Below are 25,176 nucleotides of genomic sequence, written 5' to 3'. Positions count from 1 at the left end.
GTGCATACATTTAATGATACCTTACATATTTTCTCTGTGTATTATGATTTGTTTTAACATAGACATAAACAAACAAATACTGAAGCCGAGCCAACATGAATAAACCATAGTGGGTTACTACTAGGGCATTGTACTGTTGCAACTTCAAGCTAAACTCAAAGTACTGACAAAGGCAATGCTCAAAAATTATACTTTGTAAATGTATGAACAAAATTCAATTTAACACGTTTGCAAATGTTATCAATGGAGGCCAAGCAGAGGTTGGCTGCCATCAACCAAACAGCATGGGTTTTGACAGGCCCCTTCAGATTCATATCTGCCAAGGTATAACAACAAGACACACAATCTGTCAACCAACTGGAAACTGAATGTTTACCCCCTAAGGGTTTTAGTTTGCTCTATGTACAATACAAGAGCTCCCTTATAGTCCCAGATGTGGGCATGATGGTGATGGATAAATGTTGGAAGGACAGTTAGCTGCCTATTAAACAACACACTGGATAGAACGTTGATCAGCTAATAGCACTTAGATCTTATTGACTTAGTCAACTGAAGTAACCAACAACAAAAATACAGCCTTTCAGCTTGAAGGGGACTTTCATCAGATGGATAAGTACCATATCCATATTCCATGCAAGGGGGCATGGTTTGAATGAAACTGTGTGACATGGCAGACTGAGAACACAGACGTGCATTCCCCATTTCAGAAGGGGAAGGCATGTCTATGATCCCAAAGATCAACACTGGGCATTAGACCTGCTTCTGGGCCAGCTGTGACAGCTAGCGCCTAGGGTTGGTACTGTGCACTAGCAGTTATGACTGCTGATAGCTATATTTAGAGAGATTTTTATTAAGTGAAGCTGTGCTACTGGTAGCATGAAAAAAGCCCCAAAAGATAAGACCATTAGCACCTTCTAGATCCCCTCCATTGCCCCAGGGAGAGCATCCTAACCCCCCACTTCCCAATCAGAGCATCCTAATCCCTTCACTCCCGTGAACAGAGTATCCTGATCCCTTCTCTGAGTTCCCACCCACTGATCTCCCTCCACACCCTTCCCTCTGTTGTAAGGTCCATCCCACTTACCCTAACCAAACCATACCCACCTACAGACCCTCCATCATTCCCTGGGACCCTAATGGTAGCTACACATTACTACTACCACTAAAGGCCAACCTTTCATATAAAAGTGAATTGCATATCAGGGTATTGGGAGGAGGCTGGGTTACAGTAAATGAAAGGGAACTTGCAATGGAGGGAATAGCTTGGAGGCAGATCTGGGGGATGTTCAAAGAGGGGCACTGGGTGATCTATAATCGGGTGGGGATGGAGAGATCTGGTGCTCTGATTGGGGTAGGATTGGGGAGATGAGGGTGATCAGGATTTGCTACAGTGTTCAGTTCTACAATATGTGTGGTCTAAAATCCTCACATTAACACTGCAGTATCAAACCTGAGATATCTACTGTATATGGTGGGGTGGTTAACATCGATTTTCTCATTGCTTTTCTAAAATGAATCCTCCCTCTAGATCAGTGGTCTCAAACTTGCAGCCCGGGTGCCACATGCAGTCTGCCAGGTACTATTTTGAGACCCTCTGTATGTTTATCATAATCACAAAAGTAAAATAAAACAGTTTCTTGATCATATGTCTCTTTAGCTATAAATTACAATATTATTATTAAGACTTAGCCTAAAGGAAAGATTTATATACTATAAAGAGTTTTACCTCATGTAAAATTGTCATTTCTTTAATAAGACATTAACTATATTTTTCTGAGGCCCTCCAAGTACCTACAAATCCAAAATGTGGCCCTGCAAAGGGTTTGAGTTTGAGACCACTGCTCTAGATGTAGCTGCTTCAAGGATATTTATGCAGACAGGTGTCTTAGAAAGGGATCTATGTTAGCAGACCCTTTTGTAAAATTTGTGGAATTGTGGCCATTTCAACCTGGTCATATCAATTCCAGTTGTGTGATCTTTCTAAAATACTGCTTCCCATGTTATGCATGCGAGTCCCACCCACATGTTACCCAGACTCTGCCTTTGTGTATCCCTACTTTCAGAAAGCATAGTTACTTACCGTAACAGGTGTTATCCAGGGATAGCAGGCAGATATTCTCACGTATGGGTGACGTCACCAACGGAACTCCAGTACGGACCACTTTAAAAGTCCATCGCCACTTTAAGTCTTTAAAAAGTTAATGCACCATGCATGTGCAAGTGCCTTCCCGCCCGACATAGGCGCTCGGTCCTTCAGTTAAGATAAGCCAGCTATAAAGCCAACTCAGGGAGGTGGGTGGGTTGTGATAACACCTGTTACGGTAAGTAACTGTGCTTTATGCCAGGACAAGCAGGCAGCATATTCTCACAGAGAGAAGGCTTCTGATGCAGCCGCGGATCGCAAGAGGAGCCGATGCCCGGGGTTTTGAACAGGCAGCAAGGGAGCTGGCCAGAAACGAAGCACATGCCGGAGGGAGGCGCAGAAGAAATACTGCTGCTACTGCTGCTGCTGCTGCACAGGGAAGGGGGGAAGGGGAGAAATGCTGCTGTACAGGGGAGGGAGGAGAAATGCTGCTGAAGAGGAGAAGGGGAAGAAATGCTTATGTTTCACAGGGAATGGGGGAGAGAAATGCTGCTGCTGCACCCAATTGGGGAGCGAGAAGGAAGGAGGGAGAAGGAAAAGGGAGAGGAACGAAAGATGCCAAGTTCATGGGATGGAAGGAAAGAAAGGAGATAGCAGACCATGGAGGGGGAAGGAGAGATGCCAGGGCATGGGGGAAGGAAGGAGACAGATGCCAGACCAGGGGAAAGGAAGGAAGGAGTGAGGGAAAGGAAGGAGAGGAGTTGCCAGATAATGGAGGGGGAGGGAGGAGTTGGAAGGAGAGGAGAGAGATGCCAGGGCATGGGGGAGGGAAGGGAAGGAGATAGGGATGCCAGACCATGGGGTGGAGTGGGAAGGAAGGAAGGAAAGGAGAAGAGAGAGATGCCACAGCGTAGGGGAGGGGGTAGAGACAGAAAAATGGAGAGGGGGTGAAGCTGAAATGAATCATGTATAAAGGAGAGAAGGGGCACAGGATAGACAGTTTATGGAAGGATCATAGAAAGAGGGAAGATACTATATGGAACAGGGAGAGGGCGGACAGTGGATGGAAAGGGCTGATGCTGCATGGAAGACAGGGAGAGGACATATGCTGGTTAGAAAGAAGAGAGTGAAGACAAGATTAAAGCAGAAACAACAAAAGGTAGAAAAAAGATTTTTTTTGTTGCTTTAGTATAAAATAGTATTAAAGTTGTATTAAAAAAACTTTTAAAACAGAAAATAAGGTAATCTTTTTATTGGACTAATTTTAATACTTTTTTTTTTAACTAACTTTTAGAGACCAAAACCTCCTTTCTCAGGTCAGGACAGTATAATGTAACAGCAGTATACTATATTGACCTGAAGAAGGAGGCTATGGCCCCTGAAAGTTAATTGAAAAATGGATTAGTCAAATAAAATGGTATATTCTTATTTTCAATTTTTGTTTTATTTCTATTTGTTAATTTGTAAAGTGGTGAGTGATTATCAGTTTCTTCAGATTTACATCTGCTATATTTATATTTTGCAGAGTATTAGGGGGCTATGTGTCATTGTTTCTGTAGTGTAGCGGTAGCGGTTCAGTTTAACCTTTATCTACAGATTTCTATTTTTAGTTTGTGATTACATATTCCATACTGGGTGAGGGCGTATCTGTTTCTGTGTGTTTGAAAGACATGGTTTTCTGTTAGTGTTGACTAGCCTTGTTTGGCGAAATGCATCGGGCATGGTTCTTGGGAGCACCTTGAATAAACCTGATTTGAATCTCCTTATTTTCTGCCAATCTTTTTTTCTTTCATGTTGGATTCTTTGGTGGACTGCTTGCCTTGTTTTGTTACAAGTTAACATACATGGAGTGGAACATACTAGAGAAGTTACCGATTTGGTTGTTTGTACATGCATATTGGTTACAGTTGGTTGACATAGAGTGAGGCAGTTGAGAGGTGTTGTAAACTTGGTTATTAATATAGACTTATACAGTATTTCGGATAGTATTACTGCTTTACAATATATTTGAACGCTTTTATATATGTATTGAAAGGGTTCAGAGTTAAAGTCCTGGGTAAGTAGGTGGGAAGGGAAGGAAGGATTGTTCAGAGATGTTTGGTAGTTGCAAAGAAGAAAACTGTGTACTGGTATGCTAATCTTTGTTTTGAATTTTAAAAAAGAAAGAAGTACAAGTGGAAATAAAGAAGTAAATAAGAAAACAGATAAATGGGGGCAGGGCATGGATGAGACATGGGCGGGGCAGGGCCAGGGGGACCCAGTGTACTTGTGTGCCTAGGGGCCCTCGAAGAATTACGGTAATCCTGCCCTGCCTTGATGTGCTGCTATTCAAGATCCGAACAATAGGCAATGTGGACTGTAAGCCAGGCAGCGGACAACCTCACTCGATGAGCACACAAAAACACATTGGTATTGTACATAAACTTCTACTGACCCGGGAGGATGAACCTCAAACACACTGACCAAGGCTGAGGGTGTGCCTTCATGCAAAGGGAGTGCACTTCGAGCACCTGATTAATTGAGCATTACTATGGGCTAGATTCACTAAGCCCACCGATCAAGTTCCAACCACTTAGCGACCTCTTTGCGACCCGATTTCCCTACGACCCGATTCACTAACCTCTGTCCCGATATCCTCCAATCCACGCATGCAAATGAGGGGGAATGGCATTCAAATATAGGCAGGCAGCGATTCACTAAAAAAAGAAAAAGCAATACTGACTGGGCTGGCCGATCAGCGACTGCTAGGGATCAGTCGTTCAGTGATTTACGACTGTATATCCTGCTCTCTGCCCTGAATCTCCTACTCTCTGCCCCAAAGCTGTGATTCTCCTGCCGCCCTGCTCTGCCCTGAATCTCCTGTCCAATTCTCCCCGACTCTCCTGCTCTTCCCCGCTACAGACGGTCTGCGCATGCGTTAGGATTGCTATAGAGTGATCCAGGTAGGCGGTTGGGGGGCGTGATTCCGATCGCCCTCATTTGCATTAGGGTGATTCGTGAATCAGCCCCCCCAGACACGGATTGGATCCGATCCATGCCCTTAGTGAATCTAGCCCTATATGACTACATTTATGCGCAAGATATGCTATAATACTTTTTGATGTGCTTTTATTCATTTCATACTTCATTTTCACAAGGTGTGCTGCCGTACAATGGGAAATATTTACATCATTTTACATCAGCTTCCCTCAGGATATGACACACTAAATTTGATAAGAATCAGCTGAGTTCTGTGGAAGATATGACAAAAAACAGGGTGTGTTGTTTTTTGGTTCACAGCGTGTATGTACACATATGTAATTGTTCTAATCATATATGCCTATAATTAACATGTAATACTTGAACATATTTTGTAGAATTACTCTCACAAAGAGTAACTTTATATAATAGATCACTTAGCTTGGGGAGCCTAGTAGGCACCTAATTTAAGCCTATTTTCCTAAAGACACCTAAAAATATCATAGTAAAAATGCAGCCATGTACATTTACATCCACTCAGAAGCTGAAGAATATATTAGGTATGTATTTATATCCTTTGTGAGTACTTTGCAACTTTACCCAACCCAAGTTCATTCAAACTACTCTATTTAACATGCCTATACCAGGGTCGCATAAATGCATAGACCTTCTTGTCAATGCACTCAATTTTATATACTAGATCATTTTATAAGAGGTAAAAGTACATATATACACACATAAAAATCCTTTATAAAATTACCCCAAAGGGCACAAATGGCACAAATGACCCAAATCACATTCACCAGAAGATTTTTCTTATAAGACTGCACTATATACTATTATAAACCTATTAAGCAAGCAACCTTTTAACTATCACTATCAATATAATTCAAATGTTGTCAGGCTGCCCACTAGCTTTACACACAGCCAAATTCCAACCAGATATAAGTAGGGCAGTTTATAACTGGGCCCCAACATTTATGCACCCCTTGTGCATGTAAATGTACAGAATACTATCACTTACAGGCTTAAGTGCACATATACATGTAAAAGTGTCAGACGGTGCCTACATGCCATACAGTAACAACGTGCAAAATGGCACAGCACATAAATGAAAGGGAGCACACATAGAGGCAAAACATTGATGGGGCTCTATTTACACAAATAGCTGGTTAAAGTCGATATTCAGTCATGGGTTGCCACATAAAGATAGGACTGGGATTTATGCAGTCCCAGTTATGCAGTTACCCTGGCCAGTTATGGGCTGAATATCAGCATTTAATTGGCCAAGTGCTGACTCCAGAATGCTCCCCCAAATAGCTAGTTAGGCACTAACTGCTAATTTTCAGTGGTGATAACCGGTTAATTGCTACTGATAATTAGTGGATAGTTCCAAAACAAACAATTCAATTGGTCAGTGGCCATTTCTGGCTGGTTAAATCATGCATGGTTTAGTTTAGTTTATCTGATATACTGTAAATATAAACAAAGGATCCCTAAATAGAAAGAGGACAGTATCAAAACAAAACTTAACACATCAACAGCTATAAATTCATTTATGATGAGCAGAAGTGATGCTTAAAGCCAATGCCGGATAGACTTCTAAGGTCTGTGTCCCATATGACAAGATAGATCAGGGTAGGCTGGAGTGGGCTTTGACGGCAACTCCAGTAGCTGGGAAGTAGAACCAGTGCAGGGCAGACTTTTTTGCGGTCTGAGTCCTGAAAATGGCAAGGCTGAATCAGGAGCAACGATGCATATTTTATTCTACATTCACATTGTATGAGTGCAGGTCTTTTATATCTCAGTGGGCATAGTGACCTCCAGAAATTAAAAAAAACAATAACCTACTTCAGCCCTTCATATGCTAGAGCCCACCACAGCAACCTCTTCTCTCTGCCGTGATTGGTGGGTCCCCCTGATCCTACTGCCTCTCACACAAGACACTATCCCAGCTGTGGCAGGGCTGCTCCAGGTGCAGGCATCTTTCCTTCTCTTTTCCTCTCCTCATGGTCCTTCTCTCTTGCCATGATTGCAATGCACCAGATTGATTAAAGCAGGGCTGACTCAGGGCCTCAGCCTTCCCTGGAGCATAGCCCACCCTTCTAGAAACAGGAAATTACATCAGAGGAGGGCAGGGCACATCCCAGGGAAGGCTGAGGCCCAGAGTTAGCCCTGCTTTAATTGCTTCGGTGCCACATGATCAAGACAAGATAGAAAGATGGCGGGGGGAGGAAGAAAGAGAAGGAGAAGTAGAGAGGTCTGCACTTGTGAGAAAGAGAATATATGCACTTATTAGCAGAGCAGCACTTGTGGGTTTTAGCATTTGTTCATGTATTTTTGTACACATACACCTGTAAAAAACATGTAACTGTTAGCCCATACTTTATATAATTACCTGTACAAGAATAAGTTAAACATCAGCACCGACATTTAAGTTAAGCCAGTCACCACTCTGGCTAAAAATTTACTTCACTGACTATTGTATCTGTCAGATATTAGGCAGATATGAACACATGTTGCTGTGTGCGAGCTCATTTTCTGGAAGTGCTCACCCAGTGGCATATCATCCAATTTAATAAAACAAATCTGTAAAGCTTATGGGAAAATATAGCATTTAATTTTTTAGGATCTTCAGATAGCTGTTAGAGTGTATTACTTGCAAACACAGCTCGACTCTTCATTGATTCAAAATTAGTGATTTCTAGTGATTTCATCTAATATTTTTCATTAATTACTATGAAGTTCTCTTCTTCAATAATTTAATAATTGAAAAAGAGAACTTTATAGTAAATAATGAAAAAATAGATGAAATCACTAATTTTGGTCAATGAAGAGTCGAGGTGCGTTTGTGAGTAAAACACTCTGACAGCTACCTGATGATCCTAAAACATTAATTGCTATTATGTTTTATTAAATTGGATGATAGTTTACTAACAGTGGTCAGCCTTGTGATATTAGTGAAGACTCCAGATTATGAAAAAGTTTTCACTATCTCTGGAATTGTTTGTGTTGCATATCCAACAAAAGTAAGATAATAGCACCAAATATAATTTAACCTCATGATTGTCTAGTTCAATATCCTAAAATCTAAAGGTACAAGCTGCCTCCTCTTGATAGCAAATGGTACCAAGGTGGAAACAAACAGGAGAAGAAACAGTGAACATCCTTGCAAGTATTGTAACACAACTGAAATTTGTCATATTTCTCCCCATTGATAGAGAAGCCTCATACAACGCCTGAACCAGGTCACAAAGTTCCCTACCAAACCCATCTTTTCCAGCACTAAAAGCATATAATCCTAGGTGACCTTGCCAAAAGCTTTCCTAGCATTCAGACTCAGCGCCACCCTCTCCTCTGTGCTGGCTCAGTCATAATTTATCTCTGCTACTAGTTTATGTCCATGTCTATCCTACACAAAGCTGTTTTGGTCTGGTGCATCCTGATTAGGGACCACTCCACCAAGCTTGGACATACGATTGCTGACAAAATCTTCTGATCGATATTGATCAGCAACATGAAGCAGTAGGACCCTATTTCACATGGCTTCCTATCATCCTTAGAAAGCATCACAATTTAAGACCTGCTTCATTTCAAGTGAGCCTTTTATTTATTTATTTATTCATTCAATTATTTTGTTGAATTTAGTTAGGTCTTTTTGAAAAAATTTCACCCAAGGTGATGTACAGCAAGAATAAACTGTGCACAGGCAATAGACAATTACAGAGGTAAAATTATTCAAACAATGATACACATTATGGCAAAGTATGCTATTTACAATGTCAACATAATACACATTAAAACATCTTAAAAGACAGCATAGAGTATAAGTGAAGAGGAACATACAGTATAGACAAATGATATAGTGTAACAGGAGTTTAAAAAAATAAAGGTGGTTAACTTAAGGAAAAACTGCGTGTGGAATTAGAAAAGTTACATGAAAATGATCTCAGCTGGAGTAGGCATGGATATCTACAGTATCTGCAGTCAGTTTTAGCCCTTGCAAATATAACTAGCTAGTTAGAAGGGCTCCCACTTTAAAGCATAGTTAAATGCCTTCCTTAAGAGACCAACAGAGGTAATTTCAAAATATTATAGCTCAGTCCAGGGTCTAAGCCCAGCTTTAATTTCTGAATGAATAGAAACATCTCCATTTCATTAACTCCTTTTCTATTAACTTGGCAAAGCCACTCACTTTCCCCTATCTAATGTGGATTATCGTAATATATACTAGCTTCTTAGATCCTTGAACCAGTCTAGCAAACATTTTGCCTTCTTTGCCACCAGGTATGTACCAATACAATTGCATTTATTTAAAAGGATAACCACTAGTGGCAGCACAGCAAAACTACAACCAGGGGTCACCAGTGCCATTTTGAAACCGAGGACCAGATAGGGTGGGAGTGGAGGGGAACTTCCATCCCATCCCTTTAGACAGAATTGACGTCGGTGAGGAAGGCTTGTAGGCCCGGTGCTTGTGCAGTGCAGTCGCTGCATGCGTCTGTTGATGCGTCGGGGAAAGCAGGAAGAAATCCTGGGCTCCGAAAATGGGACATTTCAGGTGTGCTTCGGGACAACGGACAAGGTAATTAAAAATGGGACGGCCCTGTTCAAAACATGACGTATGGTCACGTTAAAAATGCTCCACATTTTTACATGGACATAAATGACCTAGCTCAGCAGAAAAACTTCTTCAGAAATAAATAAGTCTTGAGCAGTCTCCTAAATTGCTGCTGAATATCCTGGTTAGCCCCACACAAGCAATTTAAATGGTCAGGAATATCAACTCCTTACCTTATAAAATACATTACATTACATTAGTGATTTTTATTCCACCGTTACCTTGCGGTTCAAGGCGGATTACAGAAGAGGATTTCTGGACAAAGTAATACCATGCTCCACCCTAACTCCTTCCCTGAGCATGCCTACTGTAAAGGTACACACCTATTTACACATTAGCATTTTAGGAAAGCAATTGATTTATAAAATTACCCTCATAATGACTACAAATGACAATTCCCTAGTAATACCAATTTAAATTCCTGAAACAACCAAACACAGCTGTAGTGTCTCTATTGATTATCTTCCTTTTGTGCTTAAAGTGCAGTTCCATTATTAAGATAAAATACAGAAATAGCTTTGCAAAACATTTTTAATCTAAGAAGGAACAAACAAGCACATTCATTTCTTTATAATATGCACAAATTGACAAATGAAAAGTATTCATAACTCTGAAAATCTTGCATAGTTTTTACCTGATATTGTTGACCAGTACAGAGAATGAGGTGATCATATGGTACTTTTGTGTTCTCAGAAACCACTACATGCTTGTCAGTTCTATCAATGCAAGTCATTTTACCAACCACAACATTAACCCAGGATCGAAGTGACATCAGTGCATAATCTTTATCATTAAAACAGTAGCTGTGAAGAGAGAATATCCATAAGTGACATTTTAGCAGCTGACAGAAGGCATTAATTAGACATCTGGTGAGTTGGTTGACGTTCCCTAGTGGTTTAAGTCTGTTATCTTGCTGTGAGCTTACCATAGTCTATACCAAGAGATTATTCATTATGAAACACTCAGTTAAAATTGACATCTTTCATTTAAACCAAATACTGCCTCCTAGCACTGTGTCATTCCTTAGCTGAGGACATAAAATCTGAAATATATATTAGCACTGAATGCTGCCATTAGTTTGTTTCTGATTTATGGCATACATGACTTTTTTTTATTGGCTACAGAATAATAAAAACAACCTGCTGTCTGCCTGCAGCAGTTCTTCATTGACAAGTCATCGCCAACACAAATTTGTAGTACAAGAGCTTTTATGTTCTTTAACAGATTTGTAAAAATTGAATTAGCTTTATTGCCCAGTGCAGAAAAGTACATTCAATGACAAACACAGTTTTAAAACATTTTTGCCCATATTCTATAAACAGTGCCTTAAGTTAGGCACCTAACTTAATCAGTAAAAGCTACTTATAAATATTTTAAAATCTTTAAAAAAAATGTAGGTGCATTCATTGCATCTATGAAGGCACCTTAAAACGCCTAAGGTCGAAGCAGGCATGGTTAACGCCAAAAATGAACTTTGGCGTTCTAAGATGCCTCTGTAGACGCGATTCTTGTCAAAGGTAGGCACCAGAAATGTAAACCTTTAAAACCCTGCCTAGATTTCTGGTGCCTACCTTTGATGAAAGTCGCGATTCTGTTAACAGCACCATTGCGTGATTGACACGTGACTTGTGGCTGTTTTTTAGGCGGCCACCAATAAAGGCACTGTTTACAGAATCCAGCTCTTTATAACTACTGATGGGATGCTGAGATTTTATGGGGTCCTTTACTAAAGTGCATTAGGTAACTAATATACCAATTAGCATGTACTGTTACCATGGTGGCATGACAGTTAGTGTGGGCTGATTCATGCGTTAGTTGCAGAACATGAGCATGGGTAGGAACAGTATGTGATATGGTAGGGAGCACAGATATGCCAGGCTGTAACAGCTAGCGTGCAGGTCAGTGCCTTGCATTAGCTGTTATAACTGCCAATTGAAAGGCTGCCATCTCAAGGGAGTAGAGGAGTAGCCGAATGGTCAGTGAAGCTCCTCGTGACTCTGGGAAATTCATTTAATCTTCCATTGTCCCAGGTACAAAATAAGTTCCTGTATATAATATGTAAACTGCTTTGATTGTAACCACTGAATATATCCAATGAATATATCAAATCCCATGCGAGTCTGGGAGACTGGGCATCAAAATATTAAATGTAATATGTACGACTACCTCCCCTTGGGAAGGCGGGAGTACATATGCAGTCGGTGTCAGGAACTGGAAAGCCTGAGGATGGAGGTCGGCAGATTGAGGGTCAGGGTCCAGGAACTTGAGGGACTGGAGGGACTGTGCAACACGGAGGAAACGAGCTGGTCAACCAAGGACACAGACGGAGAAGACCCCATTGTGGACCAGGTGAGGGACCTCGAGAGATTCATCGAGGAGGCCTATAGGAGGAAGGTGGAGGAACAGGACCAGCAGCTGCACAGACGGATGTCGGCAGACGAGACCCAGGATCCACAAGGCGACACCGGGGAAGGACCTAGCGGAGGAACCGCGCAAGAGGAGGAGATCGTTACTCACCGGGACCCCGAGGGAGAGACACCGCACTACACCGAGGACACGGACCTGAGACAGAGGAGGTTGCTGAGGAAAGGGAAGTCTGCTATTGTAGTGGGAGACTCGATCTTGAGAGAGGTTGACAGTCACGTAGCTGGAGGAAGGGAGGACCGGCTGGTGACTTGTCTCCCAGGGGCCAAGACACGAGACGTCACTGATAGGATCGAGAGGATCCTGGATGGAGCAGAGACAGAGGAGACTGCGGTGATAATCCACGTCGGAACAAATGATGTAAGTCGGAGGAACTTCAGCATGGCCACACTGACTGACCAGTTCAGGGTCCTGGGACGAAAGCTGAAGCGGAGTACCCGGAGGATAGAATTCTCAGAGATCCTGCCTGTACCGAGAGCAGATGCAAAGAGGCAGGCAGACCTCCAGGCTGTGAATGCATGGTTGAGGAGATGGTGCCAGGAGGAGGGCTTCCACTTTGTGAGGAACTGGACGTCCTTCTGGGGAAAGAGTAAGCTCTACCGGCGGGACGGCCTGCACCTGAGCACAGCGGGAACTAGGCTACTGGCAGCCAATGTGAGGAAGGAGATCGAGAGGGCTTTAAACTGAGGAGAGGGGGAAAGCCGACAGCTGATCTGAGGTTGACGCTTCGGACAACAGTATCCAGAACAGATGCTGAACGGGCTGACTGCAAGGAGGAAGTAAAGAGACCGGCAGATCTTATGATCAGACAGCAAGGGAAACATCAGGTAAAGGGAGCTTGCTGGGAGGAGACTAAGGGGCATGGAGACACAAGGGGACTGGGTGGCACGAGGGCTGAAGCTGAGGGCAATATAGGGGTGCCACAAGGCGAAGGGGATCAGACGGAGGCTCAAGGGATGATAGCCCAGGAGGGGGCCGATAGGGCTAGAAAACCCAGAGGAAAAGCGGGGAAGTGGGGTGGCGGGAATGTGGGGAAACCGAAAGCTACGAGGGTAAAGGCTGAGGGCAAAGCTATGAGGGTAAAGGCTGAGGGCAAAGCAGAAGCACAGGGAACAGGAGAACTGACCGAAGTTCAAGGGGAGGTGGCCCAGGTAAATACAGAGGTGGAGGAAAAACGACGGGACCTGCGGTGCTTGTACGCAAATGCAAGAAGCCTCATGGCCAAGATGGGTGAACTAGAGGTCGTGGCCAAGGGGGAAGACCTGGATATAATTGGAATTACAGAAACATGGTGGACAGAGGAGAATCAATGGGATGTGGCACTGCCGGGGTACAAGCTCTACAGGAGGGACAGGACACACAAGAAGGGGGGAGGCATAGCAATATATATAAAGGACTCTATCTACTCGGTCGGGATGGATATGGCAAAGAAGGCAGAGGGGCTGGAATCGCTATGGGTCAAATTGCCGGGAAACAAGGGTGCAGTCATAAAACTGGGGCTCTACTATCGCCCACCTGGTACACCGGAAGGAGTCGGACACGACTTGGAAGCTGAACTGAGACAAGAATGCAGGACTGGAAGTGTAACAGTGATGGGGGACTTCAACTACCCGGGGATTGACTGGAGTATGGGTCACTCCAACTGCACTAGGGAAACAGGATTTGTAGAAGCTGTGAGGGACTGCTTCATGGAGCAACTAGTCAGGGAACCGACGCGAGGGAGTGCTACTCTTGACCTCATCCTAAACGGATTAGGGGGGCCTGCAAGAGGGGTAGAAGTGGGAGGACCACTAGGCAACAGTGACCACAACGCGATCAGATTCACATTAGAAAGGGGGACACCCACAGGAAGGAGGACCGCAACGACTGCGCTCAATTTCAGGAAAGGAAACTATGTTGCTATGAGGGAAATGGTGGGGAGGAAGCTCAGAAACATCCTTAGGATGGAGACTGTAGGAAGCGCCTGGACCCTATTCAGGGACACCCTGCAGGAAGCACAAAGAAAGTACGTCCCCAGTTTCAGAAAAGGCGGCAAGAACAAGCGGTCAAAGGACCCGGTTTGGATCTCAACAGAAGTAAAGAGATAAATGACAAAAAAGTATCCTTCCGGCGATGGAAAAAGGACCCAACGGAGGAAAATCACCAGGCGCACAGGAAATGCCAAAAGGAATGCCACCGAGAGGTTAGAAAAGCAAAAGGGAAATATGAAGAGGGGCTGGCCAGGGAGGCGAAAAACTTCAAGGCATTCTTCAGTTACGTAAAGGGGAAGCGACCAGCGAGAGAGGAGGTGGGGCCGTTGGACGATGGGGATAGGAAGGGAGTGATTAAGGAGGATAAACAGGTAGCTGAGAGGTTGAACACGTTCTTCTCGTCGGTCTTCACGAGAGAAGACACATCTAATATACCGGACTCAGAGGAACTCATGAGCGGGGAACAGGCTGAAAAATTGGAACACATAGAGGTAAGTAAGGAGGATGTCCTCAAACAGATAGACAGGTTAAAATGCGGCAAATCGCCGGGCCCGGACGGGATCCACCCAAGGGTTCTGAAGGAACTAAGACAAGAAATAGCGGGCACAATCCAGCATGTTTGCAACCTATCCTTGAAAACTGGAGAGGTACCAGAGGACTGGAAATTGGCGAATGTCACACCTATCTTCAAGAAGGGATCGAGGGGTGACCCCGGGAACTACAGGCCGGTGAGCCTGACTTCAATTACAGGGAAGATGGTGGAAGCTATGATCAAGGACAGTATTTGCGAGCACATCGAGAGAAATGGCCTACTGAGAACAAGCCAGCATGGATTCTGTAAGGGAAGGTCATGCTTAACGAACCTTCTGTACTTCTTCGAGGGAATAAGCAGTCGGGTGGACAATGGGGAATCATTTACCTCGATTTTCAAAAGGCTTTCGACAAGGTGCCACACGAAAGGCTGCTTAGGAAGCTGTGGAACCACGGGGTTGGAGGGGATGTGCACAGATGGATCAAGCACTGGTTGTCGGGTAGACTGCAAAGGGTCGGAGTGAAGGGCCAATATTCTGACTGGCAGGGAGTCACGAGCGGTGTGCCACAGGGATCGGTGCTGGGGCCGTTACTCTTCAACATATTTATCAATGACCTGGAAAAGGAGGCAAAGTGCGAGGTTATAAAATTTGCAGACGATACCAAACTGTGCGGTAGAGTTAGGTCCAGGGAGGAGTGTGAGGACCTGCAAAGGGACCTGGACAAGCTGGAAGACTGGGCAAACAAATGGCAAATGCGCTTTAACGTGGAAAAATGCAAGGTCATGCATATAGGGAAAAAGAACCCGTTGTTCAACTACAAATTGGGGGGGGCATTGTTGGGAGACAGCAGACTTGAGAGAGACTTGGGTGTACTGGTGGATGCATCACTGAAGCCATCTGCACAGTGCGCAGTAGCCTCGAAAAAAGCCAACAGGATGCTGGGCATCATAAAGAGGGGCATAACAACCAGGACGCGGGAAGTCATCATGCCATTGTATCGAGCGATGGTGCGTCCACATCTGGAATACTGCGTTCAGTACTGGTCGCCGCACCTCAAGAAGGACATGGCGGTACTTGAGAGAGTCCAAAGGAGAGCAATGAAACTGGTAAAGGGGCTGGAACACTGCCCATACGCCGAGAGATTAGATAGGCTGGGGCTCTTCTCTCTGGAAAAAAGGAGGCTCAGGGGAGATATGATAGAGACCTTCAAGATCATGAGGGGCATAGAGAGGGTGGATAGGGACAGATTCTTCAGACTGAAGGGGACAACAAGTACGAGGGGGCATTCGGAGAAACTGAAGGGAGATAGGTTCAAAACAAATGCAAGGAAGTTTTTTTTCACCCAAAGGGTCGTGGACACATGGAATGCGCTACCGGAGGAAGTGATCAGGCAGAGTACGGTACAGGGATTCAAACAGGGATTGGACGGATTCCTGAGGGATAAAGGGATCGTGGGATACTGAGAGAGATGCTGGGATGTAACACAGGTATAGAAAGCTAACCAGGTAATAAGTATAGAAACCCAACAGGTCGTACATGTGCAAGACCGGAGGGTTAGGACTACGATGGGAAGATAGGACTTAAATGAGAAACCAAGGTGGCAAGGGAGCCCCTTCTGGTGATGCAGACAGGTCGTGACCTGTTTGGGCCGCCGCGGGAGCGGACTGCCGGGCAGGATGGACCTATGGTCTGACCCGGCGGAGGCACTGCTTATGTTCTTATGTTCTTATGTGAGCAAGTGCAAAATGATGCATGTGGGAAAGAGGAACCCAAACTATAGCTATTTGATGCAGAGTTCCATGATGTTTGTTGCCACCAAGAAGAAGGATCTAGGTGTAATTGTTGAGGATACATTGAAGCCATCAGTTCAGTGGCAGCTAAGAAAGCAACGAGAATGTTGGGAATTATCAGGAAAGGAATGGAAAACAAAGACTAGAATGTTATAATGCCCTTGTATCATTCCATGGTGCATCTGTACCTCAAATACTGTGTGCAATTCTGGTCACCGCATCCCAAAAAAGACATAGCGGAATTAGAAAAGGTACAGAGAAGGGTGATGAAAATGATAAAAGGAATGGAACGACTTCCCTATGAGGAGAGGCTAAAGTTCACTCTTCACTGTTTCCAAAAACACTAGGACTAGGGGCGCATGCGATGAAGATACTAAGTAGTAAATTTAAAACAAGCCAGAGAAAATATTTCTTCACTCACGTTGCCGGAGAATGAAGTGAAAGCAGTTAGCTTAGCAGGATTTTAAAAAGGTTTGGATAATTTCCTAAAATAGTTCATAAGCCATTATAAAGATGGACTTTGGAAAATTCACTGCTTATTCCTAAAATCATAAAATCGGTTTTACTTCTTGGGATCTTCACAGATGCTTGTGGCCTGGGTTGACTATTGGAAATAGGAAACTGGGCTTGATGGACCTTTGATCTGTCCCAGTATGTCAACTCTTGCATTCTAATGTTCTTTCCCTTTTTATTTTTGCCAGACTGAATTGTCTCATTCACCAGGACAGAGTCCCAAAGGGTACATATCCCATATTCTGTGAGTGGTGTTAGTCCACTGCGTGCAGGTCCACTGAGCTTGTCTTATTTTGAAATGTGCTAGGGGAGTTACATGTATTGTCGAGGTCATGTGACCCGATATTCTCAATACATTCTATGCCACAAGATTGTTGATCTTCTGCTGTGAGTCATAAGAGTCTAGCAGATATCCAATAAATTCCTATAGTGGAAATGGGCCTAGTTGGACCTGGGGTATTTTATAAAGAACCCTGGATAGTTGTGCATATCGATCTTTCTGCCTCTTCTCAAGATGTGTTCTTTATCAACAAATCGTCCACATAGGAAAACATATGCACAGATACATTGCGATGACCACAAAACATTTTGGGGGTAATTCTTTAACAGCACACCTATGTGAAATCTATTATATAAAGGAAAATAAGCACCTACTTTTCTTTTAAATACTAACGTAACCTAGTATATATTTGCCTATGTAGTTAGGTGTGAGCATTCAATCCAGCCATACAGCTGGATGATGGAAGAGTTCCAGTGGCCTCTACTGATGCTTGATGTTGAGAGTGAACAGTACATTTGATGCCAATGCATTCCAGATGTCTGGGACCTATTACATCCCCCCCCCCTCGTACTGTTTGTTGGTTTGTGAAGAAGATCAAATACACATTCCAGATAGAAAACCCTGGAGAATGACATGTATAGCTACATGTGAAACGATTGGAGCAGTGTATGCAAAAGTATGCCCGTGTGATCTTTGTTATATAGGGCACACTGCAAGGAGTTTAAAAACTCGACTATTTGAATACCGGTCTAATATCACTCATAAAAGACAGGTGGATGTGCTCACTCGTCATTGTTGTTTTGTACTAGACCATATTCCAATAACAGTACGAAGGGAGGATGTGAAGACCGGATTATACCAGAGTGAACAAAGATCCATTTATTTTCAGAATATCATCTGGCCCAATGGTCTTAACCAAAAAATTGAATGGTGCACCGTTCTATTAATTTGTTGATTTTTTGTTTATAAGTATTGTCCTTTTCAAGCAGGGTTTCCGGCGGAAATGATGTCATGAGACACGGAGCTATAAATCAGGCGCTACAGTGAAGTCAAATTGTGGATGGAATAGGAGGGTACTCCCTGAAGCAGCCATTCATTGGCAAAACAAGAGCCTTGTTGGATTTTGACATCAGTTCCTTATCTTCACTTCAGTGCCAAATATGCTATTGCAGGAAGATCATTGCGTCGGATCGCGATCCAGGTTCTGATAACAGCTGTGAAGATAAGTGTAACTTTTTCTTAGGTTCTTTTACCTTTTTCTTGTGCATAGTGGTGGGATATGTTTCTGTTTTGAAAGATTACATTTGGGAGTAATAGTGGAGTTTTTTTGCCCATGATACATAATAAGAACGGCTAAAAAACTCATTGGGTTGCCGTCTGCATATGAAATAAAGTTGAGGCTTTTGTCTCCACTTTAAAGAAATGTTCTTTTAGTGGGCATTTCCACCACTTGGCTAATAACATTTTTTGGATTTAGTTAATTTATATATTTATTTTTGTCATATACAGTACCACCATGATCCAATAATTACAAGTAACTTGTTGTTACCTTCTAGATACCACATGCAAGTTACAGTTTTTGGATTACGTTTATCTTTTACCACTAAGGTATGTTTTAGTATAACAAAAGACAATACCTTTAGGCAATAGAGGGTGCATCTATTACATTTGATATATGTTTTTATGTATTGCATGGTTGTTATATAGTTGCTATATAATTTTATTGTGTCGCAGGGTAAAGATTGGCTATCCTTTTATTATAATCATTTTCAAATTATATTAATGTCCTCCTTCAATGTCCTTGGAGTTGTCAGTTTTTTTACTTTCATTGTAGTTTTCTTTTTATATATTGATAAATTTATGTAGATTTAATTGTAGTTTAAAAATATACACAATATATACTTCTTTGCATTTTTTAAATGTTATTATATATATGTTATTGTGGATTTTTTTTGCATTTGTAGACTCCTGATGAAGGCCATAGGGCTGAAACACGGTTGTGTCAAGTCTTTTAAAATCCAAATAATAAAGCGCTTTAACACCATAGGTCATATTCACTGTGTTCATTTTAGTTTTAAATGATTGTTTTATCATAGAAATATTTGAAAACTGTATTTAAAGCATATACTGTATTGTTCATACTTGCAAGAAAATTACCCTCCCAGTTTCTAATATGCCCAAGTTTTGTTTTTTGTTTTTTTTAGTATTTGTAAACCAAACTTACCTGTTTGCAAGAAATCTTCGATCAGAGTTGGAGGGTGAAAGCCTGTTACCTGGAAGCCCATGAGTTGAAATCAATGTAATATTATTAAACTTCAGATGTGGGCTAAAAAAAATAAAAACATAAAAATTCATTTATTATATTTATTATCTATGGCCCAATATTCAGCAGGACTTTTCCCCAACCCCCTTTTACAAAGCCACGCAGTAAAAGATCCAAAGCCCTTTATATCCCAATGGGCTTTGGGGCAGTTATGGCAGTGGCCTGCGCTATCGGGCTTTGTAAAAGAGGGGGTTATTTAGGTATCAGCAGATCCTTCTCAGATAAGTCATGCTCACTGGGTCATACTTGGATTTTCAGTGGCACTTATCCAGATAGTACCACTGAAAATCTCATTATATTGCCTTGGCACTATCTGGGCAGTGCTGGGGGTGCCCTAGCGGTGGAGTATACGTGGAGCCAGAAGTTACCCAGTTAGCTGCAATATTTATCACCCCTTTTACAAAGCCACGCTAGCGGCTGCCACGTGGCAATGATCCCGAAGCCCTTTAAATCCCCATGGGATTCAGGACAGTTACCACAGCGGATCATACTAAATGGTCAGTTTGCTAGCTGGATAACTATCTGGATGACTTTAAGACACACAAAAATGTCCTAATTTGGGGGTTCTTTTACAATGGTGCGGGAAAAAATGGCTTAAGCATGCCCATATTTAGGTCTTTCCTGCACATTAAGGCCATTTCTTCCGGCAACTGGAAAAGGCCAATCTCCAATTTATGGCATTAATAGCCATGTGTTAATGTTGCCATTGATGCATGGCCGTTAAAAAAGATTGGTGCATGACCTAGGTTATAGGCAATAGGCGCTCATGTGCTAGTCAGTTAGTGCGTCAGCATTGTAGAAACACCCACTCTCTACCACCAGACATGTTCCTTTCGTGAAAAAATAAAGATTTTTTTTTTAGCATGTAAGGTGTATGTGCACAGAGCAAAACTACCATGGGACACCTCAGCATGTCCTGTGGTAAGCCCTTTCAAGCTGCAGCAAGTGTATACTAGTATTTATCACAGCTTAGTAAAAAAGACCCCCTACCTGACTAGCTATGTGGGTTCTGGTCTGAACATTGCCACATTATACCTGGATATTCAGCACTTGTATTTGGGTACAGCCCAACACCTAATATTCAATACCTGACTGCTGCGGGCTGAATATATTGATCCATACATTTTTTTTAAATTTACAATTTATTGATACGTATATGTAGTCACACATTTCCAAAATGTCAGATATATTTGAAGACAATTGGCAACTATTACACATGGAAGCTAAGTATTGCTCCTTTTTTATATAAGAAAATAACTTTGGGCTCCTTTTATAAAGCCATAGTAGAGGTTTCTACCGTGTGCCAGTGAGGTAAATGCTCTGACACTCACTGGAATTCTATGAGTATCAGAGCATTTACCTTGCCGGCCCATAGTAAAAACCTCTGCTGTGGCTTTGTAAAAGCTGGTGTTTGAATTCGGACACTTAGGGCTCCTTTTACTAAGGTGCGCTAGCGGTTTTAGTGCATGTTTAGCGCTAAATGCCTCCATAGAGCTTGCGTTAGTATTTGTTTAGTGAGTGGTTTGCACGCGCTAATCGTAAGTGCGCACTAATAACGTTAGCACACCTTAGTAAAAGGAGCCCTTAGGAGTCCTTTAACTAGAATGTGGTAGGAAGTAGTTTTAGTGTGCCCTTAGGTGGGTCTTTTAGGAGCTCCAAGGCCATTTTTAGCATAGTAGTAAAATATCTAATTTTCTAATTTTTGTTTCTATGGCCAAGTACTGTCGCAGAACACAGTTATCTATTAATACTGTATACCTTTGCCACAGTCTACAAGAGATCATGACTCCTGACGCAAGCTTTTAAGTGTCAAAACACAGTCCTAAGTCAGTTTTTTGTACATTCTGAGCATTATTTTGCTATTGTAGCTGAAAAAAGTGTTATTTTATTTTGCAAAGTGCCAATTTGCAGAATCTTAATGCAATGTTTTGATGTCGTTTCAGACCACTGATTGAACCATGTCAACGAAAAGTGTGGGATTTTTAAGTGTGGAACTCTGAGCCATCATTTAGTTCCTATTTATGCAGAAGAAAACTCCAAAGGAAATCTATGAATGTATGATGCAAACATTGAGTGACAAATGGCCATCATACTCCACAGTAAAGAAATGGAGTGCAAATGTTCAATGTGGAGATTTTGAGGCCGAAAATGCAACAAGGTCTAGGAGGCCACAAATGGTGTCAACTCCTGAAATTGTTGACCATGTCCTGATTTTGACAGATCAGCGAATATTGGCTAAAACAATTGATGAGATACTACAGATATCCAAGGAATATGTTTGGTGTATAATCCATGAGCAGCTGGGTATGCAGAAGCTGTCAGTCAAGCGGGTGCCCAAATTTTGAATGCTGATGAGAAACGACATTGAATGGACACTTCCAGGTTTATTTTGCAGCATTTTTAGTGAGCTGGTGCCAACTTTTTTGGAATGACTAGTTACTGATGATGGAACATGGTTACACCACTATGATCCTGAGACAAAACAACAGTCCATGCAACAGTCCAAGATCAAAGAAATTCAAGACCCAAAAGTCAACAGGAAAGGTCATGGCCACAATGTTTTAGGATCAGGAAGGTGTTGTAATGATTGACTATCTTCCAAGGGGCCAGTTAATACAGAATACTATTGTAACTTGTTGTGGCAATTAATGGAGACATTGAAAGAAAAAAAGAGAGAGAAGCCACTAAAAGGAGTTCTCTTTTTGAAAGCCAATGCACCTGCTCACAAGTTTGGCAAAATGATGGTTGTTTTGATGCAGTTGGAGTTTCACTGCATCGACCATCCATCCTACTCACCAGATTTTGCTCCATCTGACTATTTTCTGTTTCTAAACCTTAAAAGGAGTTTGAAAGGGTGACAATTTCTGAGTGATACGGAGGTGATTGCAGCAGCAGAGCAGTATTTCAGTGACCAGACATCAGAGTATTTTTGGAAAGGTTACAGAAACTTCAGACATGATGTGTCAAGTATGTTGAACTTAGGGGTGAATATGTAGAATAACTTTTAAGTTTCATGGCTCCATGTCATTCCCTTCTTAGTTAAGCTGAGAACATTTCAGCACCCCCTCGAATGGTGGACTCTGACAACTTTTTTTGTGGGGGCTTGTTAAAACTCTATGATTTTCCTTGGACTCTTTTGGAAGACCATTTATCCAAACCCTACTTCCTTTGCTTGTTTTGACTCATGCAGGGCTTTATTTCCTGCCTTTCTCTGTGCATGCACTAATGTCACCATTAGTGTGCAGCCATTAAAAACCATACTGTCTGAATACTTAGTGTAACCCCTTTTGTAGACAGTGTCAACTCATGTGGTAATCCTTCACTAATCAGTTAACATGCAGTAATGCAAGTATGCTAACCAATTAGCGCAGACATGCCCACTCTCCACCCACAGACCTGCATCCTCAACCAGAAAGCCCCCAAATTTTAGTGCACAGGAAGCATACACAAACTTGGAACGTTCCACGGGACACCTAAATGTGCCCTACGGTAAGCCCTTTAAAGCTGCAGCTTAGTTAAGGTAAAAGGGTCCCTTAGTAGTATACATTGCAAAACATGCATATGGGCCTATGATCACAATACTTGGTATAAGTGAAGTATTGAGCTGTCAAATCTCCAAAAGATGATGGTCCATTCGTATGATGGTCCATTTCGTATGATGGTCCATTAAAATTTTTTTATTTATACTATAAAAACACTTTAAAAAGATATAAATAAAATTCTTTAGAAATTTCTTCCTACAGAAGAACACGTGGTATTTTGAGAACCTGGATTCAATTCGGATGTTATTTTGAGGAACAGTATTCATATTTATTCCTTCTCGTACACCTTTCCTGTATATCTTTGGAGTATTTATAAAAGAGGCTTAAAACAGGGGCTTTTTTTGGACCTCTTGGATATATGCTCTCTTTCCACCCATGCATGCACATGTTTATTTTCTGTGAGGTCATGTATATTTTATCCCACAATTACTAAGGTGCAGAAATGGGGGTCCTTGAGACTGGCTCCTTGTGCAGAAGCAGGGGAGAGTAGACATTATCTTCTGAATGAATCTTAAATAACTCAAGTCCTCGGCAGAAACACATTTCCAGGCATTGTTTGAGAGAACTGATGGGATACAGGGCACAGAAGACAGTGCTGCTCTGTGGTGTGGTCAATATCACAATCTGAGAAAGAGAGAAACTATGAGATTCTACTACCAGTTTGCAGGTGGCTTTAGAGAAACTCATGATGCTGTGAAATTCTGACCTTCCACCAGCGAGTGTCAGTATGGTTCTCCTGATCAGTTTGGTCATTTCTACTTGCTTCATGGTTCTCACTTCCTGACCCTGATGATTTCTGCTACTCTTCAGGCATGATTTCCTTCTGTGATATTTTTATTCTTTGAACCCAACTGCCTGGCTGAAAATTTGCATAAAGTTATATGAATAAATTATTTGTATAACTTGATGCATTTGACAGTTGGCTGAATATTTACAGCCTTATCTATAACAAAGCAAAAAAAATAAAAAATAAAAATCATGTGTCTCTTTCAATCTCTCAGAGTGAACAAAATCAGTTATGCTGTCTCTCCTACTACAAAACACATTAGCAAACTGTTCTGTTTTTGTATTATGTCTATGTCGATAATAGCCTCTGAAAAGAACTATTTTCAATCAGTCTGATATTCAGCCTTCAGTTGTCGTTTATGACAGCATTGACCATCATTGGTAGAATTAGGCCCAGATGTTCAGTGCCGACATTGATACAGGAACTGGCACTGAAAATCTAGGTGCTGGAAGTGCCCATATGTACAAGGATATAATCGGACATAGTTAGGCTTTTCAGCAAATTGTAGCTCTATCCTTCCCCCCTTTCTCTCACCCCTTCTACACATAAGTTCATGTAATCCTTTTTCTTCTTCTCTACCCACTATTTTAAGTTCTTGTAAACCGTGTCAAGCTCCATTCTCATGGAGATGATGCGGTATATAAACTTAAGGTTTAGATTAGATTAGATTAGGATTGTATTAAATGCGGCCTAATATACCTGGTTACCTGTATCTGTGGTGTCTAGATAACTTCTGGGTCTGCATCAGCTCCATCCCCAGACCTCCCCAACATTGGGCACAGTGGACAAAGGGGAACCCATAGACATCATTTACCTCGATTTTCAAAAGGCTTTTGACAAGGTGCCACATGAAAGGCTGCTTAAGAAGCTGTGGAACCACGGGGTGGGCGGGGATGTACACAGATGGATCAAGCACTGGCTGTCGGGTAGACTGCAGAGGGTCGGAGTGAAGGGCCAATATTCTGACCGGCGGGGAGTCACGAGCGGTGTGCCGCAGGGATCGGTGCTGGGGCCATTGCTCTTCAACATATTTATCAACGACCTGGAAACGGAGGCAAAATGCGAAGTTATAAAATTTGCGGACGATACCAAACTCTGCGGCAGGGTTAGGACCAGGGAGGAATGTGAGGACCTGCAAAGGGACCTGGACAAGCTGGAAGACTGGGCAAACAAATGGCAAATGCGCTTTAACGTTGAGAAATGCAAGGTCATGCATATAGGAAACAAGAACCCGTTGTTCAACTACAAAATGGGGGGGGCACTGCTGGGAGACAGCGGACTTGAGAGAGACTTGGGTGTGCTGGTGGATGCATCAATGAAGCCATCCGCACAGTGCGCAGCAGCGTCAAAAA

The 25,176-nt window shown here is 42.4% G+C and overlaps 1 protein-coding gene across 3 annotated transcripts in view; it reads right to left on the bottom strand.

Annotated features, from left to right (window-relative positions):
* The window catches only part of CFAP61 (cilia and flagella associated protein 61), a 481,993-nt gene that overhangs the window by 172,413 nt on the left and 284,404 nt on the right, over positions 1-25,176 (bottom strand). For all 3 annotated transcript variants that reach the window (XM_033939263.1, XM_033939265.1, XM_033939264.1), the window contains 2 exons: positions 19,397-19,498; positions 10,297-10,465 (listed from right to left, as the gene is read on the bottom strand). In XM_033939263.1, the coding sequence (XP_033795154.1) occupies positions 10,297-10,465; positions 19,397-19,498 (271 nt within the window). The remainder of the gene's footprint in view (positions 1-10,296; positions 10,466-19,396; positions 19,499-25,176) is intronic.

The sequence above is a fragment of the Geotrypetes seraphini genome, chromosome 3 (assembly GCF_902459505.1).
Source record: "Geotrypetes seraphini chromosome 3, aGeoSer1.1, whole genome shotgun sequence".
Lineage (NCBI taxonomy): Eukaryota > Metazoa > Chordata > Amphibia > Gymnophiona > Dermophiidae > Geotrypetes > Geotrypetes seraphini.
The sequence above is the reverse complement of the archived record's forward strand: the minus strand, read 5'-3'. Positions and strand labels throughout refer to the sequence as shown.